A 17,867-nucleotide genomic window follows, 5' to 3' on the forward strand; every position below is an offset into this window, starting at 1 on the left:
TCTCCAATTTATTCTGTCTATAGCTTCTTTGTTACATATTAGATTGTGAGCTCCCTGAGGGCAAGGACTATCTTTGGCCTTTCTTTGTATCTCCAGTGCTTAGCACAGGGCCTAGTTCACAGTAGGTGGTTAATAAATGTTGATTGATTGACAGACTGTTTTAGTAATCTTGTCCAAAAGGGCAGTGAGGTTGGTTAAGCTCTGGTAACTTGTTCTCCATGAAGCCAAGCTGGCTCTTTGTAATCCTCATCTCCCTTTCTGGATATTCACCAAGTGTACCTTTAATGATCCTTTCCCAACTTCTTCCTGGAATTGAAGTCAAGCTCACTACTTATGGTTTGCAGACTTTCTGCTTCCCTTCCAAATCAGGACATTTTCCCTCCCCCTTTCCTCATGATGCTGCCCCCATTTTCCATGATCTTTCAGATATGTCACTCACAGACACCCGGCTCTGTGCAGGTGAGAGTGCCATCCTCAGGGACCAGGTGAGAGTTGTACTTCTGGGTGGGCAGCACCTCAATCATCTCCTTGGCCCTCTGGCGCTCACCCATCTTTGTCTTTAGGTAAATCCCCACGCCAATGTCCGACCCATCCAACATGAACTGCCACCTGCAGAAGGAGAGATTTTGGTTCCTCTTGCCACGTGCTCTGCCCTGGCTCGGATCCTGTGCCCCACGCTCCTGCTCACATGCCCCCACAGCTCCCTTCTGGGGAAGGGGAGACCACACAGAGCCCTACCTGAAGACGCAGCCTGGGAAGAGGATCTCAGTCTCCACCTGGTGGGAGGAGCCCCGATTGACAGACACTGTATGCTCATACTGCATTTTCATCTGGTTCTGTAGGTAGTATCTCTTGGGGACCACGCCCCCATATTTAATCTGCCAGAAGAGAACATGATGACCTTTGGCCTGATGAATTTGCCCTCAGCTGCTGCTCCACTCTGTGCCCTTGGGGGTCCCTTACCTTGGTCAGGTATTTGGGGTTCCCATCAGGATCTGTTAGGGTTCCCCCATACTCTGCAGGCAACTGGTCAGGGTGGATTAATTTCTGCAAATCCTCTTTCCAGTTTGCTGATGGGAGAAAGAGAAGGTTCTAGAGTGAGAGGAGGAAGAAATTCCAAGAAGACAGGTGTGACAGGGAGACTGGCCAGTGAGCCCAGTCCTTAGGACCGTGCATGTTCTCCCCAAGGACAAGTGAGCTCCACTGGAGAGAACGTGCCTCCAGGTGTTGGGGGAATGCGGGTTCTTGGGTTCTGGCTACAGCTTCTCAGTAAATGGCTCTTTGTAAAAGCTAATAGAATGTAATTGGTTAAATGATGTTGGTGTGATGATCGCTGGAGGTTTAGATGACCTAAGGGAGATTCTAAGTATGTGATGATGTTTGGTTTTTCATTCAGTGTCCAACTCTTCTTCACCCTATCTGGGCTTTTCTTGGCAAAGACACTGCAGTGGTTTGTCATTTCCTTTCATGGTTCTTCCTCTGCAGACTGGACTCCGTGCTGGAATGCAGGGCCGGCTCTCATCCCGAGGTGCTGTTTGCTTCTGAACTCCCTCCTTTCTCTGTACACAACACAGGGCCTCCCTCTGCAGGTCCACTAGTCCTGTGCATCGGTCCCTTTCACTGTCAGCCTTAGATCTGTGGTCCAGAACCAGGGAGTGGGCAACAAGGCTGCCCGTTGGCAACTTTCCCCATCAAATGCCCTGTGTGGGTCTGAGCCTTCATCTGGCCCTGGTGCATGGTCTTTGCCAGAAAGCTGGAGTGGAGAACCCAGTGCCCAGTGTCCACTGATCTGCTGGTACATCTCTCTATTCTGAGTGGGGCTTCATTTACTGTGACTTTTTCTGGATTTCTCCAGTAGGACTTGGTCTATTGCATTTCTAGGTCTGTTTGGACAAGTTTTGTGGCATTTCCTGCTACTCCACCATCTTGGTCTTGCCTTTCATGTCTGGACAAAATCATCTGTCTGACACTGAAAGCCCTTATTTATAACCTAATCTTCTTTTCCCTCCCCCCTCCACTCTTCTTGTCTTCTTACACTTTATTCCCACGTATTCTTCTATCTTGTGACACTGGAATCCTTGCTGTTCCTTGAACAAGCCCCTCCATCTGCCACCTCTGGGCATTGGAGTAGGCACCCAGTGCCTGGAACGCTCTATCTCCTCATCTCCACCTCTGGACATCCCTGGCTTCCTTCAAGTCCCAACTTAAATCCCACCTTCTGCAGGAAGACTTTTCTGATCTCTCTTCATCTAGTGCCTTTCTTCTGCTGAGTATTTCCTAGTTATCCCCTATATCACTTTTGTTAGTCCACAGCTGTTTGCAGGTTTTCTTCCCTATTAGACCATAAGCTCCTGGAGGGCAGGGACTATCCTTTGCCTTTCTTCTTACCCCCAGTTCTGTGCCTGGTACATAACTGGCACTTCACAAATGTTTATTGACTGACTGAAAAACAAATATGCAGAAATAATATCTTAGGCAAGGAAGTTATATCTTTTTCATGAGATCATAGAACTACAGCTGTCACAGACTTTAGAGTCCATTTGGTCCAACCTCCTCATTTTTCAGAAAAGGAAACTGAGGTCCAGAGAGGTTGAACTGATTGGCCTAAGGACATAGAGGTAGGAAAATGTCAGAGCTTGGATTTGAACACACACCCTCACACTCCAAATCTATTCTTTCTCTTACCCCATGCTGCATCAAAATCCCTTCAAGGATCTATGATTCTGTCATTTTGGAGACTCTAACCATGACGAGAGATCCCTACCTCTTTGCAACTTATTAGATGGTCTTCATGAGTTTTTGTGGCTCCAAAATTATTCCCTATTGGCCAACCTAGTGACAAGCCTCTCTGAACTTCTTCCCCCACTGCCTGATTCCTTATTCCCATTTCCCTCAACACTCTCCCCCAAATGTCCCCAAATGCAGCCTACCCTTTCCACTGTGCCCTCTGGAATGCCTGGTATGTAGGCAACAAACTTGCTTTCATCTTCAATCTTTTCCTTTCTTACTCCTTCCTTCACCTGGCTCCCTCCTGATGGCACCGCCTCCCTATCCGCCCTTTCTAGCTACAGCTACCCTTTTATTCATTTCCCCAACTCACAGGTTGAGATGAGGAAGTTGGGACAGTTGATCTCCTTTGCCATTACCGGGGTCTCCCTCTACCTCTAGCACTTATTTACTCCTCCTCCTTTGAGGTTCACTCAATCCATAGCTAGTACCCAATCCATATCCTGGTAGCTGCTATGTACAGATCTCCAAGTGACTTTCTTTCTTTCCTATGTGAGTTTAGGGCAGGCCTCAGCCTTTGTCTCCTCCTCAACTCCTGCCATCATAGTAGGGGACTTCAACAAACATACTGATGCTCTGGCAAACACTCTAACCTCACAGCTCTTCAATGGGTTCACTTGCCCTGAGCTACTCCTGTACCATCCCTCAGCCACACACAAAGATGGTCATAACTCTTCATCTTGCCATCACCCACAAATGAAACACATCCATGTTCAAGAACTAGGAAATTCACTTATTTGATCACTCACAAATGAACCACTTCAATGTTCAAGAACTAAGAAATGCTCTTGTCTGATCAAATCTATTAGTAATTCTGACCCCAATTCCATTTCATTGCACTTCTTCCTCTGCCTTGCAACACCAAATCCTATCTTTCACCCTCACCATGACCTCCAACCCGGCCACTGCCCAGTTCTTTCACAAGTCATCATCCCTGCACTGGCTACACTCTCTTCCCTTCCCCTTCTTGATGCTTTGGTGAACCAATTCAACTCTGCACTGTCCTCTTCTCTTCTGTCCCTTGCCCCTTTATCTTGTCACAGATCTAGTCCTGCCTTAGATCCCCCATCCTCAAAAAAGAAAACCCCTCACTTGATCCATCCCTCCCTGCTGGCTGTTATCCCACATCTGTCCTCCTATTTTGACTAACCTCCTTTAGAAGATCATCTACTTCCTTTCCTCTCACTTTCTTCTTAATTTTCTACAGTCTGGCTTCTGACCTCATCAATCAATCAGAATTGTTCTCCTCAAAGTTACCCATGATGTCCCAACTACCAAATCCAATGGCTTTTTCTTAAGCCTCATCCTTCCTGAGCTCTCTTCAGTCTCTTACACTGGCCACAATAGCCATAATATTCTCTTCACTCTAATTTTTTTAGGATACTTCTCTCTCCTGGTTCTCCTCTGACTTATGTGTCCATTCTTTCTCAGTCTCCTTTTCTGCATCTTCATCCAGGCCCTGTCCCCTAACCTTGGGTATCACCCTTTTCCCTTCTCCCTCTATACTGCTTCACTTGATGATCTCATCAGTTCCCATGGATTCAATTGTTATCTCTATGTTGACCATTCTCAAATCTACTTACTGAGCTCTAACCTCTCTGCTGACCACAGTCTCAGATCTCCAGTTGCGTATTAGACATCTCAAACTGCATGTCCCATAGACATCTTAAATTCAACATGGCCACGTACTTTCCCTCTATTGCTTCTTTCCAATTTTTCCTGTCTCTAACTTCTTTGTGAAATAGTTTGTATACTATCTCCCTGTATTAACCTGAGTTTCTTCAGGGTAGGGAATGTCTTTTGCCTTTCTTTATATCCTCAGTGCTTAGCACCATAGTAGGTGCTTGACAAATATTTATTGTCTGACTACCTGACCATCAGACCCACAGTCTGTTGGTAGGTTCTTAAGATTTTACACTTTGGGTGATCTTGTAATTAAGGAAGTATGTAAAAAATATACCTGCCAGATCTATGGATAAGGGAAGAGTTTATAACAACAATAAAAAGAGAGATATAGAAGACCACAGGAAGTAAAATGGTGAGTTTTGATTAGATGAAATTAAAAAGCTTTAGCACAAACAAAACCAATGCAGCCGAGATGAGAAGCAAAGCAGAAAACTGGTGACATTTTTTTACAGCAAGTTCCTCTGACAAAGGCCTTATCTTTCAGATATATAGGGAACTGAGGCAAATTTGTAAAATAAAATAAAAGTCATTCCCCACTTAACAAATGGTCAAAGGATATGAACAGGCAATTTTAGAAGAAGCCAAAGCTATAAGAGTGAAGTAAAAAAATACTCTAATTCACTACTGATTAAAGCAATGCAAATTAAAACAACTCTTAGGTATCATCTGACATGTATCAAATTGGCTAACATGATTGAAAAGAAAAATGACAAATTCTGCAGGGGATATGGAAAAATTGGGACAAAATGCACGATTGGTGAAGTTGTGAAGTGGCCCAGCCATTCTGGAGAGTAATTTGGAACTATGCTCAAAGAGCTCTAAAACTGTACTACTCATTGACTCAGTAATACCATGACTAAGTCTGTACCCCACAGAGATCAGAGAAAAGGGAAAAGGACCTATTCATACAAAAGTATTTAGAGTAGATCTTTTTGTGGTGGGAAAGAATTGGAAATTAAAGGGATCCCCATCATTGTTGTTGTTTTTCACTCTTCTTTCTCAAGAGAACCAATGATATCAGGAAGATAATGTCTTGACCTGCAAGTGAATTGGATTTAAGTGAGGCAGGACTGTGCAAAATCATCAGCATCACTCTCTCTTCCTGAGCCATCTGGGTCCAGCGGCAAGATATAGACCAGGATGACTAGAGTTGGTCCCAGATATAGTGGAAGAAGTTGGCCTTTTTAAACTAAGGTTTTCCCCAGGTCTCAGTTTGTCTGAGGCAACACCCATCCACTGGTTAATCTAGGTAGAAATGAGGCAAAAGATGGCCTCTTTTACCTACTCAAAAAAAAAATCTATCTGGGAGGGGAAGACCCTCAAGGTTTCTGGCTAGATCAGCAATGATTGCTTTTTACACATATTCTGAGCCAATAAAATCCAAACAATGGTCAACTGAGGCTTGGGACCTATTATTGTCCAATCAGGAGAGCCAGAATGATGTGAGTTGAAGGTATAGTCAAGTAGCTCCATTTGAATCTCAATGGGCTTTATCAAAGACTGGTTTTCCAGAGCTCAGTTTAAAGAACTTTATATTCCTTTGAGCAGAGTACCCACGTGTAATTGTAAGATTCCTAATGTAGAGGAGGGAGGGAAGGAAGGAAGGGAGGGAGGGAGGGAGGGAGGGAGGAAGGAAGGAAGGAAGAAAGGAAGGAAGGAAGGAAAGAAGGAAGGAAGGAAGGAAGGAAGGAAGGAAGGAAGGAAGGAAGGAAGGAAGGAAGGAAGGAAGGAAGGAAGAAAAGAAAGAAAGAAGAATGGCTGAACGAGTGTAGTGTATGATTTTGATGGAATGCTATTGTTCTATAAGAAATGACAAGTAGGATGGTTTCAGAAAAACCTGGGACGACTTGTATGAACTGATGCAAAGTAAAATAAGCAGAACCAAGAAAACTGTACACACTAACACTAATATTGCGTGATGATAAGCTGTGAAAGACTAAGCTACTCTGATTAATAAAATTATCTAAGACAATTCTAAATTATATATAATGAAAAACACTTCACTTTCAGTGAAAAAAGCATTTTTTAAACTTTATGTTTCTCGGGGGTTTCTCTGTTTTCTTTTAACATGGCTAATATGGAAATGTGTTTTGCATGATATCACAGGTATAAAGAGGGGTGGGGAGAGAGAGAATCTGGAACTCAAAATTTTTAAAAATGAATGTTAAAAAATTTATACATGCAATTGGGAAATGTTTCATGAAATTAATAAAGTAGATAGTTGGGGTTTTTTCCAGGCAATTTGGGTTACATGACTTCCCCAGGGTCACACACAGCTAGTAAGTGTCAAGTGTTTGATCTGAGGCTGGATTGGAACTCGGGTCCTCCTGAATTCAGGGCCGGTGCTCTATCCACTGAGCCACCTAGCTACCCTTGATAGTTTTTTTTTTAAAGACTTTACATTTTGGTGGGATCTGGAAGAAGCTGAGTTTTGTTATTACAGTCAGGGGGAGGCATGAAAGTCAGACTTCAGGAGATGGAGTCACAAATCAGCATAAGACAAATTCAACCAGGCTCAGGATTCTTCCCTAATCCTTTACTAAACTTTTCCAAGTCTGGCTTGACCCATCCCTATTTCTTCTAGTCAAAAATCGCCTAAATGATGACCTCTGATTTATACCCTTCATCCACTCAATAACATTCCCTTGAAGAGAAGCTAGGAGGGTCAGGACTCACTCACCTCCCAGAACCAAAATCTTTTTACGTGTCTCCTCTGAAATGAAGGGTTTGACCAAGTTGTAGGCTACAGGGAACAGTTTAGGAGCTGAAAGAGACAAAACTACCTTGAGATTACAGCCAGAAAGAGAAGATGATTCTGCATAAGGTCAGGGCAGCCCTGGGCCAGCATAAAACCAGCCAGCATCAGCTCTGGGGTATAAATGACTCATATCACCCACCATTGCCCTTGGAAACTCAACCATGCTGATCCTGGCTCTTGGGCTCCCTTGAAGGAGGTGAATATAAAATAAATTGTTCTAGGGATGTTGATGCCAAACCCTAATGGGGGACAGTTCCCATCATTTGCTGAACCCTGGCAAAGTCCAGCAGGTGCCCCCTTGCATCGATCCCAGGCCCCTCTTGCCCTCTCGCCCATTCTGTCCCATGCCCTGCCATTGCTCACTTACCTTTGACAACAATAAGATACTTGACAGTCTCGGGAAAGTTGTTCTCAAATGTGGAGAAAAACTGCAAAGCCAAGAGAAGCCTGCTAATGGCCTTCCTCATGTCAGCCAGTGCCCACCTCCCTGAGACCTCTGGGAGACAGTCCCAGGCAGCCCCAGAAGGACTCCCTCTCCAGGGCCCTTCAGAGCTCCCACTGAAGACCCAATGCTCTCGGTGCCTGGCCTGTCACTGTCTTGACATCACTGCCCAGTCTACTGCTCTTCCAGCCTCCAGAGCTGAGAAGGGGTCCATACCTCTACAGGAAATAGAGCTGGAAAGGCTTCTAAAGGTCAAGACCCTATTTTACAGATGCCATAACTGAGACCCAGAAATGTTAAAGAGCTTGGCCAAAGTCATTCAGACTCAGAGACGTTTTGGGTAGTGAGCTTCCCAGACGGCGTCTGGGACCTCAGGTCTTCTAACCCAACCTGTGCCCAAACAAGAACCCCCTTTATAGCATCCCTGACAAATGACTTTCTAGCCTGTGCTGGATAGGGAACTCCCTACCTGCCAAGGCATCCCCCTCCACCTCTGGACAGCTCTCGTTGCTACAAAGTTTTCTCTTCCCTCAAGCCTAAGTTATGTTTGGTTTTTTGGTAATTTGCAATAATGAATAGCGAAGGTAGATCTAGAATATTTGATTTCAACTACCAACCCAGTTTTCTTGCTTCCACATCTTGTGAGAGACCATTAGATCCCCAAAGAGGGACCCTTGGAGACCGCAAGATTACAGGATTGAAAACTGGAAGAGACCATTCCCTTCATTTTACAGATCAGTAAACTGAGTTCCAGAGAGGTTAGATAGATGATTTACTCAAGCTCACACAGTTGTGGGCCTTGAACCCAGGTCTTCCAATTCCCAATTTGGTGTTCTCTTTCTGCCCCCCACCCCGCCACTGCCCGGGGTATTCTGTCCCCACAAAACTTCAGCCTGATTTTCCCTGATGTAGAAGTTTTTAGCCAAAGGCCTCACTATGCTGTGAACTCAGAGCCCTGGCCCCCAGTATCACCCTAAGGGTGAAGGGAAAGATTTAGTGCTCTAGGTTCCGGGCTGCCCCCCAGATCAGCTGAGCTGATGCCAAGTCTCTCCCACCCCTACATCCTCATTCCCTCCTCACCTCCTGGTAGACTTCCACAGCTGGCTTCCAAAAGTGTTTCAGACCCAGATACTCCAGGTCAAATACTATAATGAAAGTTTCAATCTTCTTTCCCCAGCTGTAAGGACAAAAAGACAGGCCTGGTAATCTGCCAGGGGCAGGTGACTGGCTGTTTGTCATCCAACCAGGGTGAGCTGCATTCATGAGATTCAGAGCTGGGAGAGACGGTGGAGGTCACCCAGCAGGAAGGTCATATGTTCGGTAAGTCAGCATTGGAAGGGACCAGAGAGACCATTTTCTCCAGTTCCCTAATTTGGGGATCAAGAGTCTGGGGCCTGAGCTTCACTGCAGCTCAGTGATACCGTGGATAGAGCCATGGGCCTCATTAGAATGCACTCACTGAACTCTCTGGGCCTCCTGAGGACAGAGGCAGCTGGACCCTGGCCTCAAATGTGCCTTTCAGATCTTAGCTGGTGCTCCTACAAGGCTTGTCTGATGGGGTTAACACAGCACATGAGCACATGGTCCTGAACAGCAAGTTATCTAGGCTTATGAGTGTGGGAGTCACAACTGAGGGGGTGAAGCTTTGGGTCAGTCTTTTCAGTCCTGTCCAGCCTGCATGACTCCATTTCAGTATTTTCTTGGTGGAGATACTGGAGTGGTTGGCCATTTCCTTCTCCAGCCCATTTTACAGATGAGGAAGCTGAGGGCAAGCAGGAGAAGTGACTTGCCCAGGGTCATACAGCTACTGCGTGTCTGAGGCCAGATTTGAACCAGCAAAGATGAGTCTTCCTGATTCCAAGGCCAGTGCTCTAACCAATGCACCACCTAGCTGCCCTGGGCTGAAGCTAGCCATGGAAAATGGGGGCTGGAGGTAGCTGATGAGGGATTTTGGCAGTTTTAATATATAACAAATGGTGTCTTCTAAACTTTACTGAGCCAGGGAGCCAGCTTCATCTCTACTGGGACAAGGGAATTGGAGCCAGTGAGGGCAATAGTCTACTCGTGGGTAACTGGACTGCCATCTAGTGGCCAGCCAGCATATTACACCATCAGAGGGCTAAGTAATAGATGCTGTCTCTGGAACAGGAGAGCACAAGGGAAGGGACTGAGGTGGTCGCGGTTGGCACTAAGGGCACCTTTGGGCACTGCAGCCAATTCTAACACCCCTGCCCCAATTAGAAAAATATTTATGAAGCAATTACTGCACGTGAGTCAGTGCTAGGAGCAGTAGGGGATAGGAGACACTGTCCCTGCCCTGCTCAATAGCCCTCCAGGGCTTCCTGCCGTTTCTTGGATTAAGAAACAAAACTCAGCCTGGTATTCGAGGTGTTCTAGAATCTGGCTCTAATCTCTCCAGCCTTAGCTCATCCTGTTCTGTTGAAGACAAACTGGATCACCATACTTACAGCCTCTGTACTAAACATGCTCACGCCACCCCCATGCCTGCTGTTTTTCTCCCTCAGTTTCCATCTACTGAAATCCCTCCCTTCCTTCAAGGCTAAGGTCAGGTCCCAAGTTCTCCATGGAAGGAAGTCCTGCTTCCCAAAATGCCACAGAGCTGCCTAGACACTCCTTGGGTTATACTCATAATCGAGCTGCCATCATGCTTCATCCCTCGACAGAAGCCACTCTCTCTAGACACCTGCGGTCTCTCAACTACCAGTCATCGGTCTCTCCCACACTGCTCAACATTGTTTACAATCCTCTCCTCCTTCCTGGATCCTCCTAGATCCTCCTACCTGTCTGATTGCTCCTTTTCAGTCTCCTGGGAGAGGTGAACACCCATGTCCTACACCCTGTGGTTTCAAGGGCTAGGTTTCAGGTCCCCTTCTCTGCCTATGTTCTTTCTCGAGTGACCTCATCAGCTGTCATCTCTATCCATTAGAATGCAAGCTCCTTAGGATGGGGACTGTTACCATTTTGTGTCTGCATTATGAGTGATTGGCACAGTGCCACAGAGGAAATGTTTACTAAATGCTCACTGACTGACTAACTGATTTCCAGTCTCCCAGGCTTCTGTGCTCAGGGTCACACAGCTAGGAAGTTGCATAACCAGAATATTGAAATGATCACATTGACTCTGTGTCTTTTTTGAATTGATCCTATTCCTGATGAATTGATCTTGTCCCGCAACTGCCTCAGGCGTGGTTACTCATTCATTTTGTCCTGTCACTGCCCAGTCTCTGAACATAATTCAGAAATTGAGCTCATTGGGGCAGCTAGGTGGCACAGTGGATAGAGCACCAGCCCTGAAGTCAGGAGGACCTGAGTTCAAATCCAACCTCAGACCAAAACACTTGACACTCACTAGCTGTGTGACCCTGGGCAAGTCACTGAACCCCAATTACCTAAAAATACTACTAAATATAAATAGAAATTGAGCTGGCTATGATGAGTTAACCTTGGAAATCCAGCTCTCCAGTTAATTGTTGCTCTATTCTTGTGTCAAAGAAGTCTGTTACTGTTGAAGGATGCAGTGGGCACCAGGGAGTCCAGTCTAGTATCTTTACAGCACCAAGCTATCCTTCCTAGATGTCTGGTTTGCTCTCTGTCCTTGCAGGGGCACTTGGACTCAAATGAGTGTTTCTTAGTCACAGGAGGGGAGAAAGGGGCTGTTGCTTGTCCTCATTCCCCATTTCCATCCAGTCACATTTTCTTCCATCTATGACGCTAGCTTTCCTGTTCTCGTACTCCCTCAAACTATAAACGGTATTGTTAATTTTATAATTGGGTCAGAGCTTTGCTGGGAAGCTCCGATTCTATTTATTGATAAATTCATACTTCTCTAATAAATGGATTATGCTTGGAACTTGGTGCCTCAGTCTACCTTCATTTTTGAAACTGTTACAATATGAACACGGGTCTCCTGCTGTTAAACCCAGGGTCCTTTCCAGCTGATGCCTCCCCTCCTATACCAGGGTCACAGAAGGGAAAAAAATGCCTTCAAAGACATGTCCCTTCTAGCCATCTGAGAGCTGCTCTCTGCCTCAAGTGGGTCACGCTGAGCCCCAGGATCAGCGGGCTGAGACACAGGGATTTCTCTCCCTCTCTTTCCTCTCAGGACCCCTCCCCCTTCCTCTCTCACCTTCTCACTTTGTAGCTCACATTCCTGAAGGAGGAACGTCAAGATCTGGATGCGTTTCTTCATCACTGCTGATTTACTGCTGGACAGAAGCAGCCCTTTGGGATCCAAGCAGCCAGTGGCGTCCAACCACACAGGGCAGCCCTCTCGGTCATAACCACTCAAGCCGCCTGTGTCATATAACTGGAGGGCCTAGGCACAGAGGAAGCAGCCTCGATGGCCCTCAGAGGCCCCGAGGCCAATGGTACAGACCAGGCAGCCAGACCCCGGAGGAGAGCCAGGCAGGGCTGGGGGCTGGGGCTCTGGGTAGGGGGTTGATCTAGGCTTACCTCAGAGGGCTGCCAGTTCATGATGTTGGCCAGGTCCTCTTCCTTCCGGAATACCATGTGCTACCAAGAGAAATGGGATGGTACCGAGCCAGGACTTCCTCAAACTCAGGCAGCCCCAGGGTCGGATGTAAAGAGCAGAGCTCAGAATGACAGCAAGTCAGAGCTGGGAGGACCTTGAGACAGGGAGTGTCTGAGCTGGGAGAAATCTTCAAAAAAGGGCTTTAGAACATGGGGTGTCAGATGTGGGAGAAACCTCTGAACCTAGAATGTCAAAGCTAGAAGGAACCTTAGAACATGGAATGTCAGAGCTAGGAAGGATCTTGGAAAAGGACTGTAGAACATAAGGTGGAAATTCCAAAGGACTCGGGATGAAAAATATTCTCTCCCTCCAGACAAAGAATGGATCAATCTGAGTGCAAACTGCAGCAGACTTCTTTAAATCTTATTTTCCTTGCCTTTTTTTTTGTTGTTGTTTTGCAGCATGGCTAATATAGAAATATGTTTTGTATTACTTCATCTGCGTAATCGATATCATGCCATTTGCCTCCTCAATGGGTGAGTGAGGAATTGGAGGGAGAGAATTTGGAACTCCCAATTTTTAAAAATGAATATTAAAAATGAATAATGGTATAATTCCCCCCCACCCCGAGAACACAAGATGTCAGAGTGGAGAAAACCTTTGGAAGTAGAACATCAGGGCTGGAAGGCAGCTGATTCACCTCCCTCGTGGTACAGTTGGGAAAACTGATGCCCTTGGAGGGGAAGTGACTTTCCTAAGGTCCCATGGCAAGGAAACAGCAGAGCAATGATTCTGACCCAGGTCCTTGGATACCAAATTCTTTCCAATGCATGTGGCTCATCTAGTCCGACCACCTCATATTACGGATGAGGCAGCCAACACTCTGAGATGTGTGGCCAAGGCCAAAAAGTGGGTGGGCAGCAGACTGGAACCGGGGGTTCTAGGCTCCCAGTCCAGGTCTCCTCCCATACCCCTGCCCCCTCCCCTTGGTGTGCTAGGTCTCCCACCATGGCCCGGGCAGAGGCTACTAAGAACCATCCTGAGCATCTTCTAACTGGACACTCCCTCACTGGGCACCCCCTACCTGGGCACCCTTACTTGGGCCTCATCCCACCCTAAGAGGAGAGCTGGGAGCAGGAAGAAAGATTCTGAGCCTTTGGAAGGCCACTAGTGGGACAGGAGTATTGGCTGAAGCTGGAAAGGAAGGAGAGATGGAGGAAAGGGAAAAACTCGGCAAGAGGTGAGAAGGCCAAGGATCTGCTTGCTCTGGCCTGGGGTCCAAGAGAGTAAAGGGCTGGGGGCTCACCTTCCGGAGCATGGCCTCAGATTTCTGCAGGTCAAAACTTCGAGCTGCAAAAAAGCCAAGATCAGGCTGGAGCCTGGGGCAGGCCACCTCTGGGCAGGGTCCTCCTCCCCTCCTGCCCAGGGAGACCCAGGCCCAGCTTCTCCACCAATACCTCAGCACATCCCATTCCTCACCCCATGAAGCCTGAAGTGAATGGAGGCCTTTAGGGAATGCTGGGAGCCCTGAATCATGGGAAATTGGGGTACAGGTAAGTGCCTAGATTTATACATGGGTTCTAGTGAGGCTGAAGCAAAGTCTGCTGAGTTTTCCCAAAGGAAGAGAGCCTTGCCTGGCCGTCAAAGTTCCTCCAAAAGCAATGTCTATGGGGGAGGGGAGGGGTGACTCACTTCCTTCTTATCCAGTCTCTATTCCCCATCATTTTGCCACGCAGACTGAGGCCATGCCCTGGAGCAATGGTTCCCAAACTTCTTGGTCTCAAGACCCCTTTAAACTCTTAACCATTATTAGGGACACCCAAAGAGTTTTTGCTTATGTGATTTATATCTATCAATATTTACCATGTTAGATGTTTTAAACATCTTAGTACTATTGAGAAAATTGTTTTGATCTTGGACACCTTGCAAGGGTCTCCTGGACCCCAGGATTGTCCTGGAGGTTTGGACTTTTTCCTCTCTGTTTTATCCTGGGGCTTCACTGATCTGGTCAGTCCCTCACCTGCCTCACCGTTTCAGGAAGATCCCAGGCATTCTTCACTGCCCTCGCGACCCCCAGCTCTGTTCTCACTAGTCACCCACCTTGCTACAATGTATTTGACATATCTCCTTCCTTCCTTGCTCCTTCCCACCTCACCCCAGTTCTAGAACCGTGATCAAATGCACTGTGTCACTGCCCCTGGATGGGGCATGTCAATCTTCTCCCCTATAGTCCCATTCGCCATCCTTGTAACTTTCCCCTCCCAAGTCATCACTTCCCTATGTGTGCTGTCTGTTTCTTCCCTTACAACGTAACCTCCTTGAGGGCCAGGGATACCTTCGCTTTATTTTTCTAATCCCTGGAGCTTAGGGCAGTGCTTCATCCATAATAGATGCCTATTCAGGGCCTTTTCATTCAGTCCTTCATTCTCTGGCTTCTCTCTTTCCAACCACCTGTCTCTAAGAGCTACGTCTAGCGGGGTGCGTTCTTAGCCTGAGCATGCTCATTGCTGAACTGGTTTCGTGACAGTCCTGTTGTGAGGGGATGTTTCTGTTATCCAGACATCTGTGGGAGTTCTCTCTCCAATCCAACCCAATAAACATTTATGAGGCCCTACTATGTGCCAGGCTAATGATGGCTTGCCCAGATGAAAATGTCATCCTTCGCAATATAGAGGAACCAACGATTGTGATTTTCACCAACTACAAGAGCTGCTTGCTAGAGTGGAATTATGGGTAAGTACATTGAGGCACACTCAGAGTTTGTGAGAGGGCAGGAAAGGCCAGGCAGGTGCAGCCTGAGGTGTATCCTTTATTCAGAGAGGACAGATTCCCAAGACTTCAGAGGAAAAGCCTCAGAATCCTATGGGGAGAACTCCCTGAGGTAGGCTGGGGAACTCTGAGGAATGCAATGGGAAGAAAGAAAGAGAAACAAGGCTGCTGAGGAGGGAAGAGGAGGCATTTGGACCAAAGGCACTGATGAGCTTGCCAAGGGAGCCCATCAGCCCACTGAGATTCCTAAAAGGCCTGGCAGCAAGGGCAGGCAACAGAAGGCAAACACAAAAATGGTGGCACTGTGCTCTAGGAACAACGTCAGGAGTGCTCAGAAGCAGAATAATTTTAGGCTGGTGAGGAATGCTAGGGACGAGGACGGTTCTTTTTAAAAGCAATACTTGGGGGGGAAAGGTTTAAAAAAGTGACAGACCTGCTGGTTGGGGTGGGTGGGTCAGAGATAGCTAACAACAGAGTGCACGGTGCTTCTTATGTCTTGTTTTCCTTCTGTTTTCTCTCCCTTGCCCTGGAAAGCACGGACCAGAAGGGTCAATAGAGAACTGAATAAAATCGTCGGGCAGCACGTAATGATAAGCTAGCTCCTGGTGACTTCGTGTCTCCTGGCACAGACGGCCACCATCCTCAGATACTGAAAGAATGGGCATCGGGGTTGCTGGGTCATTGTCAGTGATCTCGGTTAGGATTTATGCTCTATGAGTCCAAGGGCAGCCAAAAGACGCTGGCACAATCTTGGGCATTCCAGGAACGAGGAGGAGACACTCCTTCCGTATTCCACCTAGCTAGGTCTGCACTGGAAGTATGGTGCCCCAGTGTGGGCAGCTTGGGAAAGATGTTGATGAGCTAGAGAGAGGGTATCCACAGGAGACCCAGGATGGGGAAGCACCTTGAGCCTGGCTTATGAGCGTCATGTGGAGGAGCTGGGCGTGTTTAGCCAGAAAAGAGAAGATTTTGGTGGGGGGGGGAGGTATGATCACTGTGAAAGGCTGTCCTGGGAGAGATTCGATTTGTTTTGTTTGGCTCTGGAGGACAGAAGCAGAAGGTGTCAGTCAGCCAACAAGCATTTATTGAGCACCTACTATATACCAGGCATTGTGCTACATGCTAAGGCTACCAAGAAAGGCAAAAGACAGTCCCTGCCCTGAAGGAGCTCCCAGTCTAATGGGGGGGACAACACACGAAACAGCTATAGCCATCCACAGAGGGAGGGCACTAGAATCAAGGGGGATCAAGAAAGGCTTCTCCCTACAGAAGGTGGGCTTTTAGCAGGACACGAGCTGGCTCTGCATGGGCTCCCAAAGATGTGGTGGGCTCCCAGAGAAGGGGTCAGCTTCCAGAGATGGGGTGGGCTCCCCAGAGATGGGGTGTTCTCCCCAGAGATGGGTCAGGGTCCTAGAGTTGGAATGGTCTCCTAGAGATAGGGTGGGCTCCCAGACATGGGGTGGGCTCCCTGAGATGGGATGGGCTCCCAGAGATGGGGTGGGCTCCCCCACACCAGAGCTCTTCAGACAAAGGCTCAATGAGCCCTTTTCAGATACATGGGAGGGAACATTCCTGCCTGGGTCTGAGTCAGAGCAGATGGCCCCTGACATGGGATGGGCTCCTAGAGAAGGGGTCGGCTTCCAGAGATGGGGTGGGCTCCCCGAGATGGGATGGGCTCCCAGAGATGGGGTGGGCTCCCCCACACCAGAGCTCTTCAGACAAAGGCTCAATGAGCCCTTTTCAGATACATGGGAGGGAACATTCCTGCCTGGGTCTGAGTCAGAGCAGATGGCCCCTGGGAGTCCACCCAGTCCTGAAATGCTAAGATTCCATGGTCTGCAAAGGACTTTAGATGGAGTATTTTACTTTCCCCTCACTCCAACCCTGTGAGGCAGGTGGTACTAGTGTTATTATCTTCATTTTGCAGATGAGAAAACTGAGGCCATCAGAGTTAGATGAATCACCCCAGGTCACACAGCTATGAAGCGTTCAAGGCAGGATTTGAATGGGTAGGACGACTGATTCTTCCCACTCCACTGGGGTGCCTGTCATTTTAGTAAGATCCCAATGCTCCCTGGAGCTCCACCTTTCCTCATCTGTAAAATGGGGTTATTGATGCCTGCACTCCCTACCTCCCAGGGCTGGGCTTGCAGAACTGAAGGTTCTACGTCATGTTTAAGGTGTTACACCCTAAAGAAAATGTTTTCTCTGGCTTCAATGATGAGAAAAGCACTTAGAATCCTCCAGAACAGTGAACTGCTGTTAATGTTGTGATTCAGTTCCGCCGGCATCCATCCTCTGCTCTGTCCTGGGCACAGTGGGGGGATATAGAAAAGAAATATATGAGCTGGTTCCCATAGTTCCTAGTTCTATTGAGAAGACCAGGTGTAGACAGATGAAACTGTGGAAAATCAGTGCCCAGCCAATAAGTGCCCTGATGGAACCGGTGGCTAAGACGGCAAGTGACCTCCCCAAAAGCCCTGGTCTGCCTCCCACCCTCCTGTCCTGCCCCAGTTTGCTTACTCACTAAGTAACTCTGGGCAAGCTGCTTCCGAGGTAGCCCAAGGGTACAGTACACAGAGCGATGAGCCTGGAGTCGGGAGTCCTGAGTTCAAATCCAGTCTCAGACACATAGCAGCTATGTGAGCCTGGACAAGTCACTTAACTTCTATCTGCCTCAGTTTCCTCAACTGTAAAATGGGGGTAATAACAGCAGCCGGCTGATCGTGTTGTGGAGAGGGTCAGGTGAGACAGTGATTGTAAAGTGCTTAGTATACCGTCTGGCACATGGCGGGCACTTAATAAAGTCTCGTTCCTCGCTCTGTCCTCAGTTTCTTCATCTGGAACACAAGGGGCATGCAGAATGCAGCCCATGACGTGCTCAGCTCCTACAGATTAAGGGTGTTCATTGGATTGGCCCAAACTGTTCAGGC

General features: G+C 47.5%; 1 protein-coding gene across 1 annotated transcript in view; it reads right to left on the bottom strand.

Moving 5' to 3' along the window:
- LOC110215208 (SEC14-like protein 2) overlaps positions 1-17,867 on the bottom strand; it is a 31,731-nt gene that overhangs the window by 7,933 nt on the left and 5,931 nt on the right. Inside the window, exons 3-12 of the mRNA XM_020996478.2 lie at positions 13,472-13,515; positions 12,147-12,206; positions 11,821-12,009; positions 11,246-11,254; positions 8,754-8,840; positions 7,599-7,659; positions 7,154-7,237; positions 964-1,070; positions 739-878; positions 440-609 (exon numbers count right to left, since the gene is read on the bottom strand). Of these exons, the coding sequence (XP_020852137.1) occupies positions 440-609; positions 739-878; positions 964-1,070; positions 7,154-7,237; positions 7,599-7,659; positions 8,754-8,840; positions 11,246-11,254; positions 11,821-12,009; positions 12,147-12,206; positions 13,472-13,515 (951 nt within the window). The remainder of the gene's footprint in view (positions 1-439; positions 610-738; positions 879-963; positions 1,071-7,153; positions 7,238-7,598; positions 7,660-8,753; positions 8,841-11,245; positions 11,255-11,820; positions 12,010-12,146; positions 12,207-13,471; positions 13,516-17,867) is intronic.

Source organism: Phascolarctos cinereus, unplaced genomic scaffold (genome assembly GCF_003287225.1).
Source record: "Phascolarctos cinereus isolate Bilbo 61053 unplaced genomic scaffold, phaCin_HiC Scaffold_4;HRSCAF=312, whole genome shotgun sequence".
NCBI classification, from domain to species: domain Eukaryota; kingdom Metazoa; phylum Chordata; class Mammalia; order Diprotodontia; family Phascolarctidae; genus Phascolarctos; species Phascolarctos cinereus.